At 43.3% G+C, this 18,350-nt stretch overlaps 1 protein-coding gene across 1 annotated transcript in view; it reads right to left on the bottom strand.

Annotated features, from left to right (window-relative positions):
- The window catches only part of plcb1l (phospholipase C beta 1-like), a 137,273-nt gene extending 135,670 nt beyond the window's left edge, over nucleotides 1–1,603 (bottom strand). The window contains exon 1 of the mRNA XM_062551363.1: nucleotides 1,343–1,603. Coding sequence (XP_062407347.1) covers nucleotides 1,343–1,441 — 99 coding nt within the window. The 5' untranslated portion in view covers nucleotides 1,442–1,603. The remainder of the gene's footprint in view (nucleotides 1–1,342) is intronic.
- Nucleotides 1,604–18,350: the final 16,747 nt, after the last annotated feature.

The raw sequence follows: 18,350 nt of genomic DNA, 5'->3' as shown, positions 1-18,350 counted from the left end.
CGTTTCCAGTGGGTGTGATTACAGCCTAGGGAAATATTTAGAAAAACAAAACAACTGATTCCACATTCAAGGTGGGCTGAATTCAACTCATCTCTCGCTTGCTCGCACACACACACACACACACACACACACACACACACACACACACACACACACACACTGTCGTCCGACTTGCGCTTGAGATTCGCGCAGCATGTGTTTTTAACTGGACTGAGCGCAGGAGTTTAGGATTCCTTGGAGGCGATCATGTTGCCGTCCGCTTCATGTGTGTGAGCAACAGTATGCCAGGCGCACCACGCCTTTCAAAGTCAATGTTTTCACTCCGAGCTCCATACTATTAATGGCGCACACGGGCAGCTCCAGCCGCTCCGGGTGAGCGGGGCAGAGAAAGCGGCTTCAGCCGTGCCCTTACTGGAGAAGGGAGCCCGGCTAGCTCGGGGGAAGGAGGGAGTTCAAAGGACCGCTACGCCAAACCGGTTCTTTCCAAAAGAAACTTACTGTAGCCTACCAAACAGACGAGCTGTTCGAGTGAAAATTCCCATTACCGAATCAAGGGGTCGCAAGATACCAGGCTACTTGTTGACGTACAACAGACATTCCCACGAACACACGAACAAGCAGCAGTTGTTTCCTGGCGCCGGCATTACGAGTGCGTTGTCAGGTCATTTGAATGAGCTACTGTCGGTCTGTGAACGTTAATTCTGTTCCTACAAACAGCGTTTCACCAAGTCGGGCAGAGTCCAATAAGTCACGTTAACAGTGAATAGACCTAATTTCTCCTCAAACAATGACTTAAATACTCCAAATAATCCCCAAACTTTGGAATGACAGCAGACAAATAAACAGAAAACAACATAAATTGTTTTAAGGCTATTTGAAGTGTTATTTGGTTAACACACAAACCACGTAAGACTTAATGTGGCGTCTTATATGTGCTGTCAGGGCTTAAACAATAGTCATAAATGATGCCTAATGGCACCAATGGATAGCCTACTCATCCATGCTGTGCCGGTACCCTGAGCTAAATACACATCATCATGTCAATGAGAATCAAATGTACCTGCGCCTAATAATCACAGCTAACGCTCATCCTGAGGGGAAATGTCATCCACTTCTAATGTACATTAACAGTGAGTGACAAGACACACTGACTAATGCCCTTCCATCTACTATTGACAGCTACATTTTCTTTGTGTATTAATTACAATACACTTCTAAACATAACAACACCAGAGTTTATTCACGTATCTTTGGAGAGTCCAACGTTTTACTATCACCCGAGTTTCATCTACACTTTCCAAATAACCGCTGTTTGAAATAAGTAATTGCGCTGCGCACTCACATCATCCCATTTCATGAATTTGCTCCCATTCTTCAGGCTGTCGGACACCGACACAGGCTTGAGTTGTAACGCGTGGACGCCCGGTTGTGCTCCTGCCATTTCCAAAGCGTGGAGACCTTCGATGTACCGGGGAAAGACAGATCCGCTAAAAGTCCCAGCTGACTCGGAACCAAGGTAGAACTCCTTTCACGAGACGATAGGCCAGGACGGCTAGCGCGAAAACATTACTGGCACCGAAGCCTCATCCCGCGTGCGTAAAGTGTGCTTTGCGCTGTGGCTACCGGTGGAGGAGCTTCTGAATGACGAGCACATGCACCGCGAGCTGGTCTCTACTGACGGGTGATGAGAGGAAGGAGGTAAGTGAGGAACTCTGCACGCCCCTCTACATAACTCCACTGTATGTGCGGACAGCTTTGATGTACTCTCACTGCCGCGCAGCAGTATGGCGCCCCCCTGCGCTAATGGCAAACCCCGGACACTTTCCCCACACTGTTACACAAGTGCGCTTTCTAGCACCAGTGAAAGCATGACTACAGTAGCCCATAATGACATTGCAGCACTCACTGGAGAGGCGCGAGTAGCGAGTGTCAAAGGTATATGTTGAGTTATGAATACGAGTACAAACATAGCTTAGGATAGCCCACATAAGAATCTGAAACAAGTGAACATTATCGAAGAATGTTACCAATTAAATTATTCTACATGAGAACTTCTTCAGCATGAAAACAAAAGTTTGACTTTTCTGGGAAGGCTTTCCACAAGGTTTAGGAGTGTGTTTATGGGACTTTTTGGCCATTCTTCCAGAAGCGCATTTGTGAGGTCACACACTGATGTTGGGCGAGGAGACTGGCTCTCAGTTTCTGCTCTAATTCATCCCAAAGGTATTCTATCCGGTTGAGGTCTGCACTCAGTGCAGGCCAGTCAAGTTCATCCACACCAGACTCTGATATCCATGTGCTCATGGACCTTGTTTTGTACACTGGTGCACAGTCATGTGCACAATTCCGAGTTTTAGAATTCGCCTCCATTCAATTCATGAATTGGAATTTGAATTGAATTGGCCCCACCCCACAGGAAGTTGAATTTAAATTGGAATGACGGGAAATGGAATTCAATTCATGGCAATTCAAAACAATTCCACAGTCACATTACAGGAAGAATGGGTTGAATCTCACATATATTCAGAGTTTTGGGAAGGTTGGAAATGTAATTGATTACTGTTTTCAATTATAAGTTGTGTGTTTGTTGCGATCATATCTGACATATTTTGTGAAACTTCATTGTAAAAACACCCTTAAACTATGTATATGAATTGATATGAATTTCTATAACTATATAGAAATAACTATATTGTGTGGCAGAATAACAATTGGGAGCACTTAAACTCGGCGCAGTAATATCCTCACTCCAAAGTAAAACTGAAAGTGCAAGAGTGAGGATATTACTGCGCCACACAATATAGTTATCCCTCTTACCTGCTTAGAAATGCACCACATTTTATTTTGTCTCACCATACTTGGTCGTGTGACTACTTGTGTAACTGTATTTTAATAGAGAAAACATGGAGGTGTCTGGTCGCTTCTAACACGCCACAAAGTTGGAGCATGGAATTGTCCAAAATCTATTGGTTAATGCTGTAGCATTCAGAGTTCCCTTCACTGGAACTAAGGGGCCAAGTCCAGCTCGGGGATGGCCCCTACCTGTTCCAAAATGACTAAATTAGGTGATTTGCTACTCTTTCTCATTTTAATGTGTATCAAAAGAGTGCACATTGTGCTCATGTACACATTTACTCTCTCGCACATGTACAAGTGTGTAGCATATGCACACATACAAGCATGCACACAAGCACACATGTGGTGCTTTTGCTTTAGTCTGAACAGAAAATTGGCCAAATATCCTCAAATGAATCAGTTTTTTCAAAAACTACTTGATGCACAGAAGTTACATTTATTTTGTATACTCACAAAGCCCTAATTAATAAACCAAAATAACTGAGAGAAATTATTAAATAAAATGCATTCAAATGTGTCCCCCCGGTCTCAGAGGGATAAATAAACAAATATCAGAAGTTTCCCAAGGATCAGTTGCCAATGAATTTCTCCATATGTATTGCACCTAATTCCAGACAATGTCCTGAAGGTGGCTGACCACCTCAGCTTCATAAAAATGGATGAGTCCCGGCTTCATCGCTACTTCACTACGTAAGCCTTAATATACATTGCCAGCCAATTCCACAGCACGGATGAAGCATAACAAGTACAGTATATGCAATTATTTAAGGCATAATGCAACACTGTGATCTGTGCTTTTTTAGGTGACTTGCAGGCATTGAGAGAGCAAACCAATCTCCAAAAGTTTTATAGGGTACTGGCTGGCTGGTCTTCTCCTTGCGGAGTGGGTATTGTTTTGAAATAGGCCTATGACTGTAGCCAAGGTGAAGGCAGCAAAGGAAACCAAACATGACTACCGGTATGTAGCCTAATTTATGTGTGTATTGAACTCTGTACAACTCTGAAAGTTTTCTGTATGTGCCCAATGGTTCATCAAGATCATTCTGATTCATGTGTCTTATACTGTAGGTTTAAAAGCACAACACAACAAGAACATTATGGCCATGCCAAAGTGCCTGTCACCAATATGGTGTAGCATCATGGCCTCCCTCACACTGACAGACATGACAAGATTTGGGAAAGATTCTTGAAAGGTTGTAGTCTTTTAACTAATGCCCCTCATTCAAGCTTTACTCAAAAGACTACAATCTTACAGCAATCTTTCCCAAATCTGGTGAAAGTCTGTCAGTGTAAGGTAGGCTTAAGAGAACCCCTACCTGGGTATTTACAGCTCTAGTAGTTTCACTTAAGATGATTTCATTGGACACTGGCACCAGATCAATAAAATGCATCTGAATTTAATTGAGTTTGGATCCAGACCAAGATAAGATTACTGTAGAACCATATCAGGTCCGGATACAGATCAAGTTCAAGCAGCACAATGTGGTTATTTTAACTAAACATAACGATGTTATAACTCATTTTGGTACTTCACTGTCTTAAAATATGGAGAAGGGAGTCCCTGGCATTGGGGGTAGGACCTAGGCTGGCTATCACCATACTAGCTCAATCTTTTAAGAATGAACATTGGTCTGGGGAGTGACTCTGTATGCTTTTGGATAGTCCTTCAACCAATCAGACCAACAATCCAGGTGTGCTTTTTAAATAAGATAGATAGTTTGTGAAGAAGATGTGTACAGGGAGCAGGAGAGATAGCTCTGCATCTCCATGTGGTAATTGATGTGATGTCGAAGCGCTCAGTGCTCAGCTGAACGGATTTATGGACCATGCTCCCACCTGCCTTGTCCCTCAGATGAACCCGTTAGTAGTGGAGTGAATTTATACTGGTCATCTAGCGCCACTTGCTGGATGAATGGGGTTACAACAATAAGTCAGATAAAAAAATGTGTTTCAGGGAGTAAGTTATGTAGGCGTATATTCTGGATGTGGCTGGACAAACAGAAAAAAACATATTGATCTCTAGGGACATTACAGGTTTAGTTGTAAGTTTTTTTACTCTACAATGTCTGATATAGTGTTGTAGTATCATCTCTGTATATGCATAAGTGTCAGCTTTTAAATCTAGCCATTTGTATCGCTTTCCTTTATAAGTGAGTATGAAGCAATTTGTGTAATGCTTGTTGAAAGAAAAGAAATGTTCCGACCCTGTACTGATGCAGTGGGCCTTGGGTTTCTCCTGGTGCACAACGATGGCCAAATGTGGCGAGACTGCAGGCAGTTCCTGGAGGAAGAAGGAATTGATACCATTGACTGTCCCCCACACTTCCCTGACTTAGATGCAATAGAACGCCTCTCGGGACATTATGTTTTGGTCCATCCAACACCCTCCTTTCATTTCGTAACACATTAACCAGTCCATATCAGCGTAGATATCCATGATCTATCTGATGTGTTTTCAAAGTGTTCCTTTAATTTGTTTTGAGCAGTGTATTATAATCTCCATTTCACTGAATGTTACCATGAAATGGATGAAATGTACAAAAGTGGGAATGTGAAAAAGGGTGAATTTCGGTTAGGTTTAGTTTAGTGTCAATTTAGAAATTTACTGTAAAACTAATAGAAGTATGATTTGATGCTTTGAATTTTTTCAGGAGTAGTGGGGTGTACTACGAGCCTCAATTAGTGGGTTAGCGAGGTATGTTGCACTCAAAGCCAGGGTATGCGGTCACACAAAAGTGGATTTGTTTTAGCGTCGCTGTATCACCATGGTATCTTATGCTCGCAACCAAACCTGGTCGGGAGCAGGTTATGTGCTAAGTTATAGCTCAAATCGTGAAAAACTACCGCCCTCTGACCAATCCTACTGATTTTGAAACTCGAAGGCGCTTTTAACTATGTGTCTCCCATGCAGATATATCACTACTATGGACATGCATACCATACAATATCTGATGACCATCGGATATTTGGAGTTATGGGTTAGACACTAAAAATGACCACCATAGATTACGCTGCCGCTCAGAAATGCGGACGTAATCTTATTTTAATATAGGCAGTGTTGTGCATCTCCACGTTTCACGATTGGCCAGTTACCCAAACAACAAGAACGCGCACAGATCTGAGCTGAAAGCCTAGTTTGACAAATTCACCCGTGAGAGAGTTTCGTGATACCACTCAACTCTGATTGCGACTATCGTATTTGTCGATCCAGGTTATCCAAGGAAAGCCTGGTTATGCTCAGCGAGATTTGTAGTATACCCCACTGGGGAGGTCGATAGTATAATATACACTGCTCAAAACAATTCAATGTAACTCCAAGTCAATCACACTTCTGTGAAATCAAACTGACCAGTTAGGAAGCAGCACTGATTGTGAACCCATTTCACCTGCTGTGCAATTGGAACAGGTAACAGGTGGAAATGAGAGGCAATTACCAACCCCCACCCCCCCACCCCTATAAAGGAGTGGTTCAGCAGGTGATGTCCACAGACCATTTCTCCGCTCTCATCCTTTCTGGCTGTTGTTTTGGTCACATTTGCGCTTGCAGTGTCCCACCCCTTGAGGTATCATGAGACGGTGTCTACTACCCGCTGAAGTCGCTCAGGTAGTACTGCTCATCCAAGATGGCACATCAATGCGAGCTGGGGCAAGAAGGTTTGCTGCGTCTCCCAGCACAGTGTCCAGAGCATGGAGGAGGTACCAAGAGACAGGCCAGTACAACAGGAGACGTAGGAGGGTAACAACCCGGCAGCAGGACCGCTATCCTTCTTTGTGCAAGGAGGTACAGGAGGGGCATTCCCAGAGGTCTGCAAAATGAGCTTCAGCAGGCCACTAATGTGCATGTTTCTGCTCAAACAGTCAGGAACAGACTCCATGAGGGAGGTATGAGGGCCCGACATCCTCTAGTGGGGCCTGTGCTTACAGCCCAACATCGTGCAACGCGATTGGCGTTTGCCACCAGTGTTCGATTTACCATAGGGCTCGGTAGTGCCCAGCCCCCTTAGTTCTGGCCAGGGCACTACTCTGCTCGAAATCACTGTCTGAGGGGGCCAACCAGGCAGGCTGTCGAGGAGTATCAGGACTTTAAAATGCAAGGGTCAAGAGTACTGCCTGAAGAAACTCGTCATCGCAGGCAACACGTTTTACCTACTGTACTTCGGCAGAATGCGAGAGAGGATCTCTGCGCTTAATGACCTCGACGGCAAAGCCCGAAATCGTTTACGCAAAGTGTGTCAAAAACACACCCATTCTTCTGTTACATTGCTCCGAGATTATTAGTTGCAGCGAGATGAGACCTTTATTGCAAAAAAGAGCAGAAGCGGGGCTTTCCAACGAGACTAGACACTTGTCCGTACGATCAAGTGTGAAAATAAAAAAAAAAGTTAAATCAAAATATATTAGTCTATATTGCTCTGCGTTCACCCGTGCATCCATTAGGCTACTCCCGCTTGAATTACTCGCGAACCCAGCATCGCACAGACATGCCGCGCATATCAAATGAAAGAGGAGAAACATAGTCTTCCATTGATACCAAATATGCATTAATTCATGTCTAGGATGCATTATGGAAGTGTTCCCTTGGTGTTCATCTGTCTCCACCCTTTCCCTTACTTGGTCTGCACTTCCTGTCTCGTTAGTTTCCCCGTTCTCAGTTATTGTCTGGTCTAATTCAGTCCTGTCCTTCTGTTAATTAGTTTGTGTATTTTAACCCCCCTGTTCCTCTGTCGGTTCGTCTCTTTGTTTGTGCTCTGTTCAGCTGGTTTGTAAGTAAGTTAAGGTTTGTCTGTAAGTTAATGAATGTGTTTGTCCCTGGAACGAGTCTTGCGCTTGGGTCCTATATCGTGATTCCTGACAGTACGACCCGACCAAGAATGGACCCAGCAGACTCCCATCGCCTGGAGGAGCTACACAAGGTGGAGTACGCGCTACGCAGGCTCAATTAAAAACTTGTATTACCTTTTACTTTCATTTCTTCCTCTCGTTTGTCCTTCCTGTTGTGGTTTATAGTTTACATATATAAAATGATGCATTAATATTATTACTATTATTATTTCTTATTTTGTCATTAATAAATATTTTTCAGACAGCCTCCATCACTCTTTTTTTTCACCCCCGCACACAGCGTGCTTGGATCCAATCGGCCCGTGCACCCAGTCACTCTACTCCTTAAAAAATCATGTTCCCCTAACCTAACCCTAATTTTTAAAAATCTCATTGCCATATTTTGGCATGGTTCTAAAGGCAATTTGCCTATACCTCATTTTTTTTTTAAGGTCAATTTGACGGAACTAAACCTACATGTAAACTAAGCCCTAACCTTAACCCCTATGGCTAACTAGCCTAACATCATGCCAACTTGGTGGGTGTAGGGGAGCCTCAGTGAAGAGGGGGATGGACCGTGCATAACATGAGTCCTTGACTTCGGTCGGGGGCCACGGATTTTTCTTTGACCCTAACCAGCCAGTGCCTCCCCCCTTAGATCTGGGTGTCTTTTCTACAAATATTATTACAAACAAAAAAACAAGTAAACCTAAGACCTATAAAAGTGGAAAATACTAAGCTAACACAAGCTACATTCAAAGAGAAACTTGAAAAACATAAAACTGAGCATGCAGAGAGTGCATATACTTTCCTTAAAAAATGGAAGAGAAGGAAAAAGGCAGTTTAAAAGGCCAACAAAACTATACAGTTCTTAAAAGGACCACGCAGAGAGTGCATACAAAATGTAGGGTGGTTGTAAGTTTGAGAAAAATACAAAAAAGTATTGCGCTTGGGTCCTATATCGTGATTCCTGACAGTATGACCCGACCAAGAATGGACCCAGCAGACTCCCATCGCCTGGAGGAGCTGCACAAGGTGGAGTACGCGCTACGCAGGCTCAATTCAGAACTTGTATTACGTTTTACTTTCACTTCTTCCTCTCGTTTGTCCTTCCTGTTGTGGTTTATAGTTTACATATATAAAATGATGCATTATTACTATTACTATTATTATTTCTTATTTTGTCATTAATAAATACAGCCTCCATCACTCTTTTTTTTCACCCCCGCACACTGCGTGCTTGGATCCAATCGGCCCGTGCACCCACAGTCGCTCTACTCCTTAAAAAAATCATGTTCCCCTACGGGCCACGGATTTTTCATTGCCCCTAACCAGCCAGTGCCTCCCCGTTGAATCTGGGTGTCTTCTCTACACCTGGGGGTACAAATGTTATTACAAACAAAAAAACAAGTGAACCTAAGACCTGACCAACAAAAGGTCCCTCCATTCCTTAAGCCCTCCATGGATCCTGCTGTGAGGCTGCTAGCCTCCAGCGTGCCCTTGCAGATTTCAGATTTCAGGTCTGGGAGAGATTCTGCAGTCCCTCCTTGAGCCCTCCATGGATCCTGTTTGTGAGGCTGCTAGCCTCCAGCCTGACCCGGTCCCTGTAGCCCAGTGCCAGGGGCTTGGGGTGGGCCTACTTAAGCTGCAGCCAGCTGCTCCACGCCCAGAACCCCAGCCTGCTGAGCTCCAGTTCCCTAACCCTGAGGAGTCGCCATTCTTGCCCGCAAGCCTCCATCCAGGATCCCAGTCACCGTCCCTGTTACTGTCCCAGTCACCATTCCCGTCACTGTCCCTGTCTATGTCCCCATCCCTACTACTGTTCCTACCACTGCTCCGAAGCACAGTCCGGAGTCTGTCATGTCTGAGTTTGTCGTCCCCTATGAGTCTGTAGTCTGCGTCGCCCTACCCGAGTCTGCTGCTTTCCTGCCCAATCTTTGTCTGCTTGTGCCCTGCCCGAGCCTGCCAGTTCCTACACGCCTGTTCCAGTCCCACCTTCCAGACCCCCTCCACCCACTAGTTTGTGTATTTCAACCCCCCTGTTCCTCTGTCGGTTCGTCTCTTTGTTTGTGCTCTCTGTTCAGCCAGTTTGTAAGTTAATAAGTCCAAATTCTAAATAAGTTTAGGTTTGTCTAAGTTAATAAATGTGTTTGTCCCTGGAACGAGTCTTGCGCTTGGGTCCTTTATCGTGATTCCTGATAGTTATAGCCTACTGCCATTTCACAGACTCGGTAAAAACAATCCTGGATGTGCCAGTCTGCGCAAAATTTCAAGAACACTGTAGAGGAAAATAGTCAGATGTCAGCAAGAATCCCCGGACATCTGCCAAGATGACTGTTGCTGATCTGGCCTCTTCTGGAGTTGATGTGTCAAGTACACAAGTAATTACAGATCAGTCCCAAAATGTAATCGTTCCTTCCTTGGGTCATGTCTGACCATCCCTAAAAATCTCATCGAAATCCAACTATCACTTTTTTAGTTATCTTGCTAACAAACAGACAGACAGACAGACAGACAAACAAACAAACAAACGCCGGTTCCCGATGAAAACATACACCTCCATGGCGGAGGTAAATAAAGGCATTCAATTAAGTTCAATTCAATATGAACAGTGAATGTGAGTAGATTATTTATGAAGGTATATTTTGGTGCAAAAGTCACGAGCACATTTATCAGCAGATTTCGAATGCATTTCATCAATGCATTTCATCAATAAAATGGTATAGATCGCTGTGATCATTGAGCATTCTTGCATGACTACAAGTCAATTGATACAAGTGGTCGAATCTGCTAGCTAGCCTGCGAGTTTCAGCTGTTGTTTTCCGGACGGATTCTTTTGCACCAATTACAGTATACCACCTAGCCGAGGTGCAAAACGATTTGTATTTGTGCATGTCACCAAGCGTATCGATCAACAAGAAATCAAGGCAGCCGATCTGGATCCTAGATCGAGCCCATGGCATCCCTGCTTATGTCAATGTAACCTCAGCTTGTCTTCTTATCAGAGGCGGACATTCCTGGTTCCAAAGACTAAAGTCCTGCCATAAATTCTTTCTACCAGTGCATTTAATTAAAAAGATTATGTTGCCGCACACTCAGTCTCAATCTCATATTATTGACACCAACATTTCGGGTCAGTTGGCCTTTATCAAGCTTTCTCAATGGAACAGGCAAGCAGTGGTTTTATACAGCCCAGAGAATGTCTAATAAGGGGAGAAGGACCACTAGCGAAATACTTCCGCATGGTACTGCAACTAGAAGGCGATCGCGAGCAAGTGATGAATGAATGTGTAGCAATGGAGCTGAACCCCCCAGTACCACATTTGTCGTTATATAATTTTTTCTCCTAAAATTGCATTACTGCATGCGATGCAGGATAACTTGACTTGACAATCAGCTGACCAATACAATTTTCAATATGTGTTGTTATTCCTAAAAACCCTTTCAAAGTGTTCATGTCACGTGACACAAGCGAACCACTTTACGGCCATAGACCTAAAAGAAGGTTCAGCTTCACGACGGTCGTAATCGGTCGCGAGTGTCGCGAGCATCCATGAGCTAAATGCTAGCATGTTACAGGGAAAACGGCCCATCCTATGAAAAGCAGAAAGGACATGAGTGACTTTTTATTTCATTTCCAGTGGAAAACCTATACTCAGGTAGCTACTACGCCAATGTACATTAAGAAATGAAGTTGTCAACTGTGAAAAAAACGAGTTCTAGACGCTTAGCCCCATAGACCACAATTCATTTATCACTTGCTCGGCAACGTCCCTAGCGGAATTTCAACAGATTGCAGGAACAATCCGGTACAATGGAGTTAATAGGAAGTGGACCGGCTCTCCCTAAAGGGGCTCTGTACAGCCCATGTCAAACCAAGGCATTCTGGGTAATTGGTTATACCAGTGTATTTAAAACAGGTGATATCACTAATTATCTGATCTACCTGGCAGGTAATTAGGATGAGATTGGTCCCTAATTGGCTGGATCAAGTACTTGGCAGGACTTTTAGGCTGCGTTCAGACTGTCAGCCAAATTCCGATTTTTAGCCCATTCAGATTTGTATCGGATGTCGCTTTTGAAGTCTGAACAGTGACAGGTCACATGAAATCAGATTTTTACGAAACGGTTGCAAACCACATCCAGGAGGTAGTTTCATATCGCATTCATATCGGATATGGACAGATGCGTCTCAGTCTGAACAGCTCCCAACACTCAGATCAGATTTGACTGTCCCTGACGTGACTTTACGTGCGTGACCGCCCACCTATTTCGAGTTGTGGAGCAACGTTACGGCTATGTCTTTTGACCATGTTATATTAAACGTGACTTAACAATACTCAATGCTAAATAGAGCAGTATACAGTCTCTGCTCTGTTTAAATGGAAGTTGCAAGAATCCACATTGTTCTATTAAATGCCGTTAAATAATTATATAGCCTTCCAACAGTTTGAAGCGGAGCTTGCCACAGATAGTTTCGGTTTCTGTCGCGCAAATGCGCACACGTATGCATGCATTCAATGAACACTCACCTGGTTGTATTGTTCTATGTTTAATCACACCAAATTAGCAAGTATTTCCTCCTGATGGCAGAAATGTTTGTTTTCGTTGCTACAGCAACTCGTCAGATCTGTTACTAATGTGACCCAGTCAGAGCCATATCCGATTTGGACACTTGCTAAAGGCAGTGTTAAAGGAATAGTTCGGAATTTTGGACATAGGACCTTATTTCCAACTTAGTCGGGGTGATATAGATCGGTGAAGACCATTTTCAGTGAATTTCTGCCCTTCCTTGAGTTGCAGCGTTCATCTCGTGCTCACCGAGGTGCCTGTGTTGATAGAACAATGTTAGAAATAAAACTAACCTTGCATCGCATTGCAATAGCCTACTTTGTTCCCTGTATGGCAGTGGCGGATTGATATTGAGAAACTAGTCCCTCAAAATGTAATAAATCATTGAGTTGCAAGGTTAGTTTTATTTCTAAAATTATTCTATCAACACGGACACGTATATCGATAGTCTGACGTTTTAATTGACTTGTCTCGGGTGTGATGTGGAGTGAGTAAGATTGTTGTTGATGTCAGACTGATGTTACCGTAGAAATGCGTTAGCTAAGAACCAGCGTTAGCAAAGGGGGACGCTGCAACTGAAGGAAGGGGTTAAACGCGATAAAAACGGTCTCCACCGACCTATATCACCTCGGTAAAGTTGGAAATGAGGTCCTATGTCCAAAATTCCGAACTATTCCTTTAACAGTCAGCCCTAAAAATCGGATATGAGAAGGAATCAGATTTGAATCAGATTCGTCTGCAGTCTGAACGCGGCCTTACTTTCGGAACCCGGAATGTCCGCCTCTGCTCCTTTTCAATAAAGGACGCACAATTTATAACTTTTCATTACACAATATTTAAAAAAAAATATTTGTTGCTGTATGCGGTTTACGACCTTATTATACACATAATGTCTGCGTAGCAAACAACTGCCTTATGCCTAGCACTATCCAATAGTCTTGATTTTATGCAAGATACAAGTCAGCTGTGCGATTAGTGTTCACTAATTTGATTAAATTGGGTTAAATGCAGAGACTGAATTTCCCTCATGGGATCAAAAAAGTATACTTATGTCAGATTATGTGTCCTAACACATTCGGACGGGCGGTGTATACTCTTCTAAACTACAGTAGCTACCGTATAATTGCTAGCTAGCTAGAATCCAATACAATTTCTCCATTGAGAATAAGCCATAAAATCGTAACCCCTCCATGGTAGACTTACAACCAGCTACAGCATGCTATTCGCGAGGGAGTACTACACTACCCAACATCCTAACGTGTAAAAGCTGGTGAAAGCAGAGCCTTTGATTGGTAGAGATCGCCGTTGCCATGGCAATCCCAAACAAAACCTCTCAACTTTTCCTGAGCCTGTCATCTTGTTAGAACTTCAAAAACTAAAATGGCTGACAGGGCTGTCAGAACCGATGTGTGGCCGTCCGAAAACGAACGGTTTTCTCATTTTGAGGGTTGAATTTACCCAATGGAAACGGTAGGAAGTAATCATCTTCTTTTCTCAGATTAATATGGAACCATGTTATATGATATATAGGCTACTGTATATGAGTGGATGAGAATGATAACAAACCACCTCTGGTACTGTGTCAGCAGGTAAGCGCTGCCAGACTGAAAGAGAAGTGGACGTCCATCCTACATCATATCACCAATGTGCACCATTGGACATATGGGGGGGACAATGACAAAGTGTGAACATCCTCCTTACACACCTGAAGAGGCAAACAAACGTCTCTGGCTTCACACTCTGCTGCCTTTGAACACTTTCAAAAGGTGGTTCTTGACAAGGTTCTCCTAAAGAAACTTGAAAAAACAACAGAGGGTATACATAGGCCTACAGGACAACTTGAGTCTCTTCAAATAAGACACGAAGAGAAAGACATTTCTGAGGGAGAGTTTTGAGGCACATCTACTTGTAGCTGCTTTAGACCACAACTCTAATGTCGACAGAGAAACCGCAACAACAAGGCTGGGTCACAAACAACACAAACATCAATTTGTCATCACTCCCAGAAAAGTGGACAAAGACCACACTTTTAGGAAGGTCATTGTATCTGGCGCACTCCACAGGTCCAAGTCTGTGTTGATCCGAGCAGCACTGCGACAGTACAGTACTGTATACCTCTGAGTCAGCAGTAAAACCTGACAAGGCTCATTCAGTTGAGAAGCATCTTATCTGAGCAGATTGGCACCAGGAACTCTCAAGTGAACCCACTGAATTAATTAATTAATTAATTAATTAAATCAGAATAGTACAAAGAATATTTTTATTTATTTATTTAACCTTTATTTAGCCAGGATTGTCCCATTGAGACTGAGTGTCTCTTCTGCCAGGGAGTCCTGGTCAAAATTAACACATGGATGATTTCAATATATTTCTACTTGCTAGAAGGCTACCAAAACAATTAAATGAATTGATTCAAACATACTGTGAAAAGTCTTTGAAAATGTATTCAGAATGGAAAAGTTGTATTCAAAGCTGTGATAATGTAACGATGGAAATCTAGTCCTGATTGTGGTCACCGCACAAGCTGGTATGGGGAGTCTGTTCCTCCTACCTAGGCCCCGTACACACGTAGCCGGGTATCTGCTTAAACAAAGGTATTTGTCTACGTTTGGACCTGTCATCCACATGACAACGCATATAAACGAATGTTTAAAAAAAACTCCGGGCAAAGTGAGGATCTGCGAATTCTCCGTTTGTAAATTGACGTGTAGCCAGAGATAACCGGAGATCTGCGGTTTCGAACGTCAGAATATGCGCCAAAACAACAAATCTGCTCTGACGTCAAACATGCTACCTTTGTTCACTGCAGAAGCATGGATCTGAGTGCCTTGAAAACGGAGATGTTCGGTTATGTGTGGAAGGTTTTTTTTTATTCAAAAACGAGGTAACATGGATAAAATTATTTTATAAACGGAGGGGGGGAAATATTTGTTTTTAAAAATACCCGGCTACGTGTGTACATAGCCCTAGATGTCCTCTGGCCCAGAGAGTGAACTGTCTGGAGGCAGTTAACCTGAACAGACTGAAAAAGGCACATGGACCATCTTAGATTGTATGTTATGTCACCAAGTAAAATAATATTCATTAATCAAATCATAAACACATTTCTTTTCCCAAATAGCTCTCAGTATGAACAACATCAAAATCATCTGCCTGTGGACACTATAACGTTAACGTTAGCAAGCTAGCATGGCTAACCAAGCTCAGGCAAAGTTACAAGCTAACAGTAGCCTCCCAAATGCAAATCAAACGACAGATAATTATGCACATGTAGCGAGTAATCAATCAACACTCCAATATCTCGGGCTAAAAAAAATTAGCTACAGCGATCTTACTTGCTGTTGATGGGCCGGTCCAAGGTTTCTGCACCAACTTTGCGTAGTGAGAGCATAGCCACTTCCAAGACGTCTCTTTCACAGCACAACATCTGGTAACTCTGTGACTGAGTGATGGACTGTTCCCCGATCAAGTGACCTATTTTAGCCTCCTGGCAACAGATATACTCCCCTGGGGTCGGCATTGCTGTGCAGTGTCCACAACTGCACCAGTCGGTGTTGCCCACCCTCTCCACACCTGTGATAGTCGACGAGGCTCATCATCACCCACTGTAACAACTTGCGCTTGTCTTATTCTCCTCACTGGCTCAAATGCGTATTGTGCCAGTGAGGAGAATAATCGTATATCTTATGCCATATTTAAGGGGTAAGTATGGCAGTATCAAAATGCATCTTACCATGCACTGTCTGTGTCAACCAGGTGTCAACTGTCAACCAGCTATCAACCAACCAACCCGGTGATGTCATAGCTGGCGTAAAAGGAATATGGCGGCGAGCCAAAATAAAACGCTTGTTACCGTTGTACTGACATGCCGTTTTAAATGATAGTCAATTACCTTACGTTTATTTTTTTCTCTCCAAATCAATTCTATTTAACTTTGATTCAAACCCATAAAAATGAAATTGTTTCATGTCCTCTTTAATCCAGCATCACCCCTACTGGACATTGGCCGGGTTTCCCAGATTCGTTAAGAAGCTCTTAGCTGCTAAAAACTTCTTGGGAGCGTTCTTAGAGCGAAAAAGTTCTTAGCACTTAAGAGTTTCTTAACGAATCTGGGAAACCTGGCCATTATCATTCCTGACTGTGATGAGGGGCTTTCCATGGGTAGCTTACCTTATAACTAGCTCGGACAGCAGCCTGGTTGACCTGAGTTTGACACGAGTTTTGGAGAAACCCTTCTTCTCTTGTTCTCTTGTTTGCCCTCGCAAGCTAGGTTTCGTGGTGATTCTTTGAAAACCGCCACACTTTCTTTACATATACAAACTGCACGGTCTTTATACCCTGGAAATCCAGAATTCTCGCGTGTCCGCAAGATACTCTGGCAATGATGCACCTTACTTTTACCGCAGGAATCGGGGGAAACCAAAAAAGGAGTGGGCAAGCTTAACTGATGACGACAGCGCTACAACTTTTGTTTTTGGTCGTAGTGTTATCAAATTGCGTCGAAGTCCAGAATCAGTCAGAGTAAACATTGGTCGTAGTGTTATCCAATTGTGTGCAGTGAGACTTTCAAATGCTTGGTGCCGCCAGGGGGTCAGGATTTGACTGATTAGCTTCGCCGATTAGCAAGGCACTTCCTCGTCGCCATTTTCCAGAAATACATCATGTCCGGTGCCGTTTTCCTCATGCTGATTGGTGGCTGTTCCACTCTCAGCTCATGCACGAGCTTAGTGTGGGCACAAGCTCTCCTTCTGTACCTAACGTCAATCAGTAACCTGGCACTTAGTTGGCTAAGTAAAACGGCACCGGAAACAAGCCCCTTGAAACGCCATGTTGAAGCCTGAAAAAATCGTTCAATTTTGGCAATTTTCACTAGCCTAGCATTCCCATTGAAATGAATGGGGGCGGGCCTTGTTCACTTTCTCCAGTTCTTATAATACCTCCATGGGTGCCGCCCCTCGAGTTAGGCCATTTTTATTCGTGACCAGACCCTTAATCTGAATCTTCCAGGGTTCCAGGCTACGGTCCTTACACTGAACAAAAAAAATAATCATTGGTCAACTGTTCTTTGAAACCTCTGCACTCTCTATCAACTTTTCATTTAACAATAGCCATTTTGCTGTCCTGAACACTATCAGGTACTACCATTGTACTTGCATTATGTATTTGTGGGTACCTACATACAGTTGTTACATTGTAATACTGAGTGCTTTTACAAAACTTTGCCAATTTGCCTACATTTTTCATCATGGTAGTACCTGTCTTCCAAAAATGAATTCTGGATATGATGAATGAACGAGGTGACGCTGTTCATCTGGTTTTTAATCGTTGTTGGGGCATATCCCTTCTGTTGGAAATATGTTGGCCATCTATTAAAAAAAAAAAAAAAAAAAAGGTAAACATGCTCACCCAACACCAGCTTCCACATTCCATAAAACTTCCAGATTCTCATTATTTAAAACATCTTAAATCAACTGGAAGCCATGTGAAAATATAGAAGCAATTTGTGTAGCAGCCAGTTAGTGCAACACGGCTGAAGTGACAAAATACCTGCGTTGAAAGCCTATCCATCTGGCCTAAGAACTTTAGGCCTTTGGAGACGAGAGACAATGGATGATCGGCCGCCATGTAGAGGCAAAAGCGGTGAGCATGGTTTGCATTTTGCCGAGCATTCTCTTGGTCCTTTGTCCCTTTTCGTGCCCCCAGACGAAACTTGTAAAAGTCATCAAGAACCTTGTCTGCAGCACAGCAAAGTTAAGATCAAATTGTAAATGGACTACAGTTATATAGTGCTCTCCTCCAAAGAGCTGTACAGTTTGCCTCAAATTCACCCAATCACACACCGATGCCATGCAAGTCACCATTGTGCACATTGGAAGCAACGGGGAACAGTTGCCATCTCTGAAAATACCTACTACATACTGCTGACATACTGATCTCTGCAGAGAGCAGAGTGTGGTATGAGTACCAGACAAATAGCACAGGACTAATGTATGGGGCTCAATTAGGAGCATCTACAGTCCATTAATTAATGATGTACTGATAGGCCTCTTTTGCTGCTTGTATACCATGCTGCATACTGGGGAGTAGTGTTTGAGGCTCAT

Source organism: Sardina pilchardus, chromosome 12 (genome assembly GCF_963854185.1).
Source record: "Sardina pilchardus chromosome 12, fSarPil1.1, whole genome shotgun sequence".
In the NCBI taxonomy this organism is placed as follows: Eukaryota; Metazoa; Chordata; class Actinopteri; order Clupeiformes; family Clupeidae; genus Sardina; species Sardina pilchardus.
This window is presented reverse-complemented; position numbering and strand designations above follow the sequence as displayed.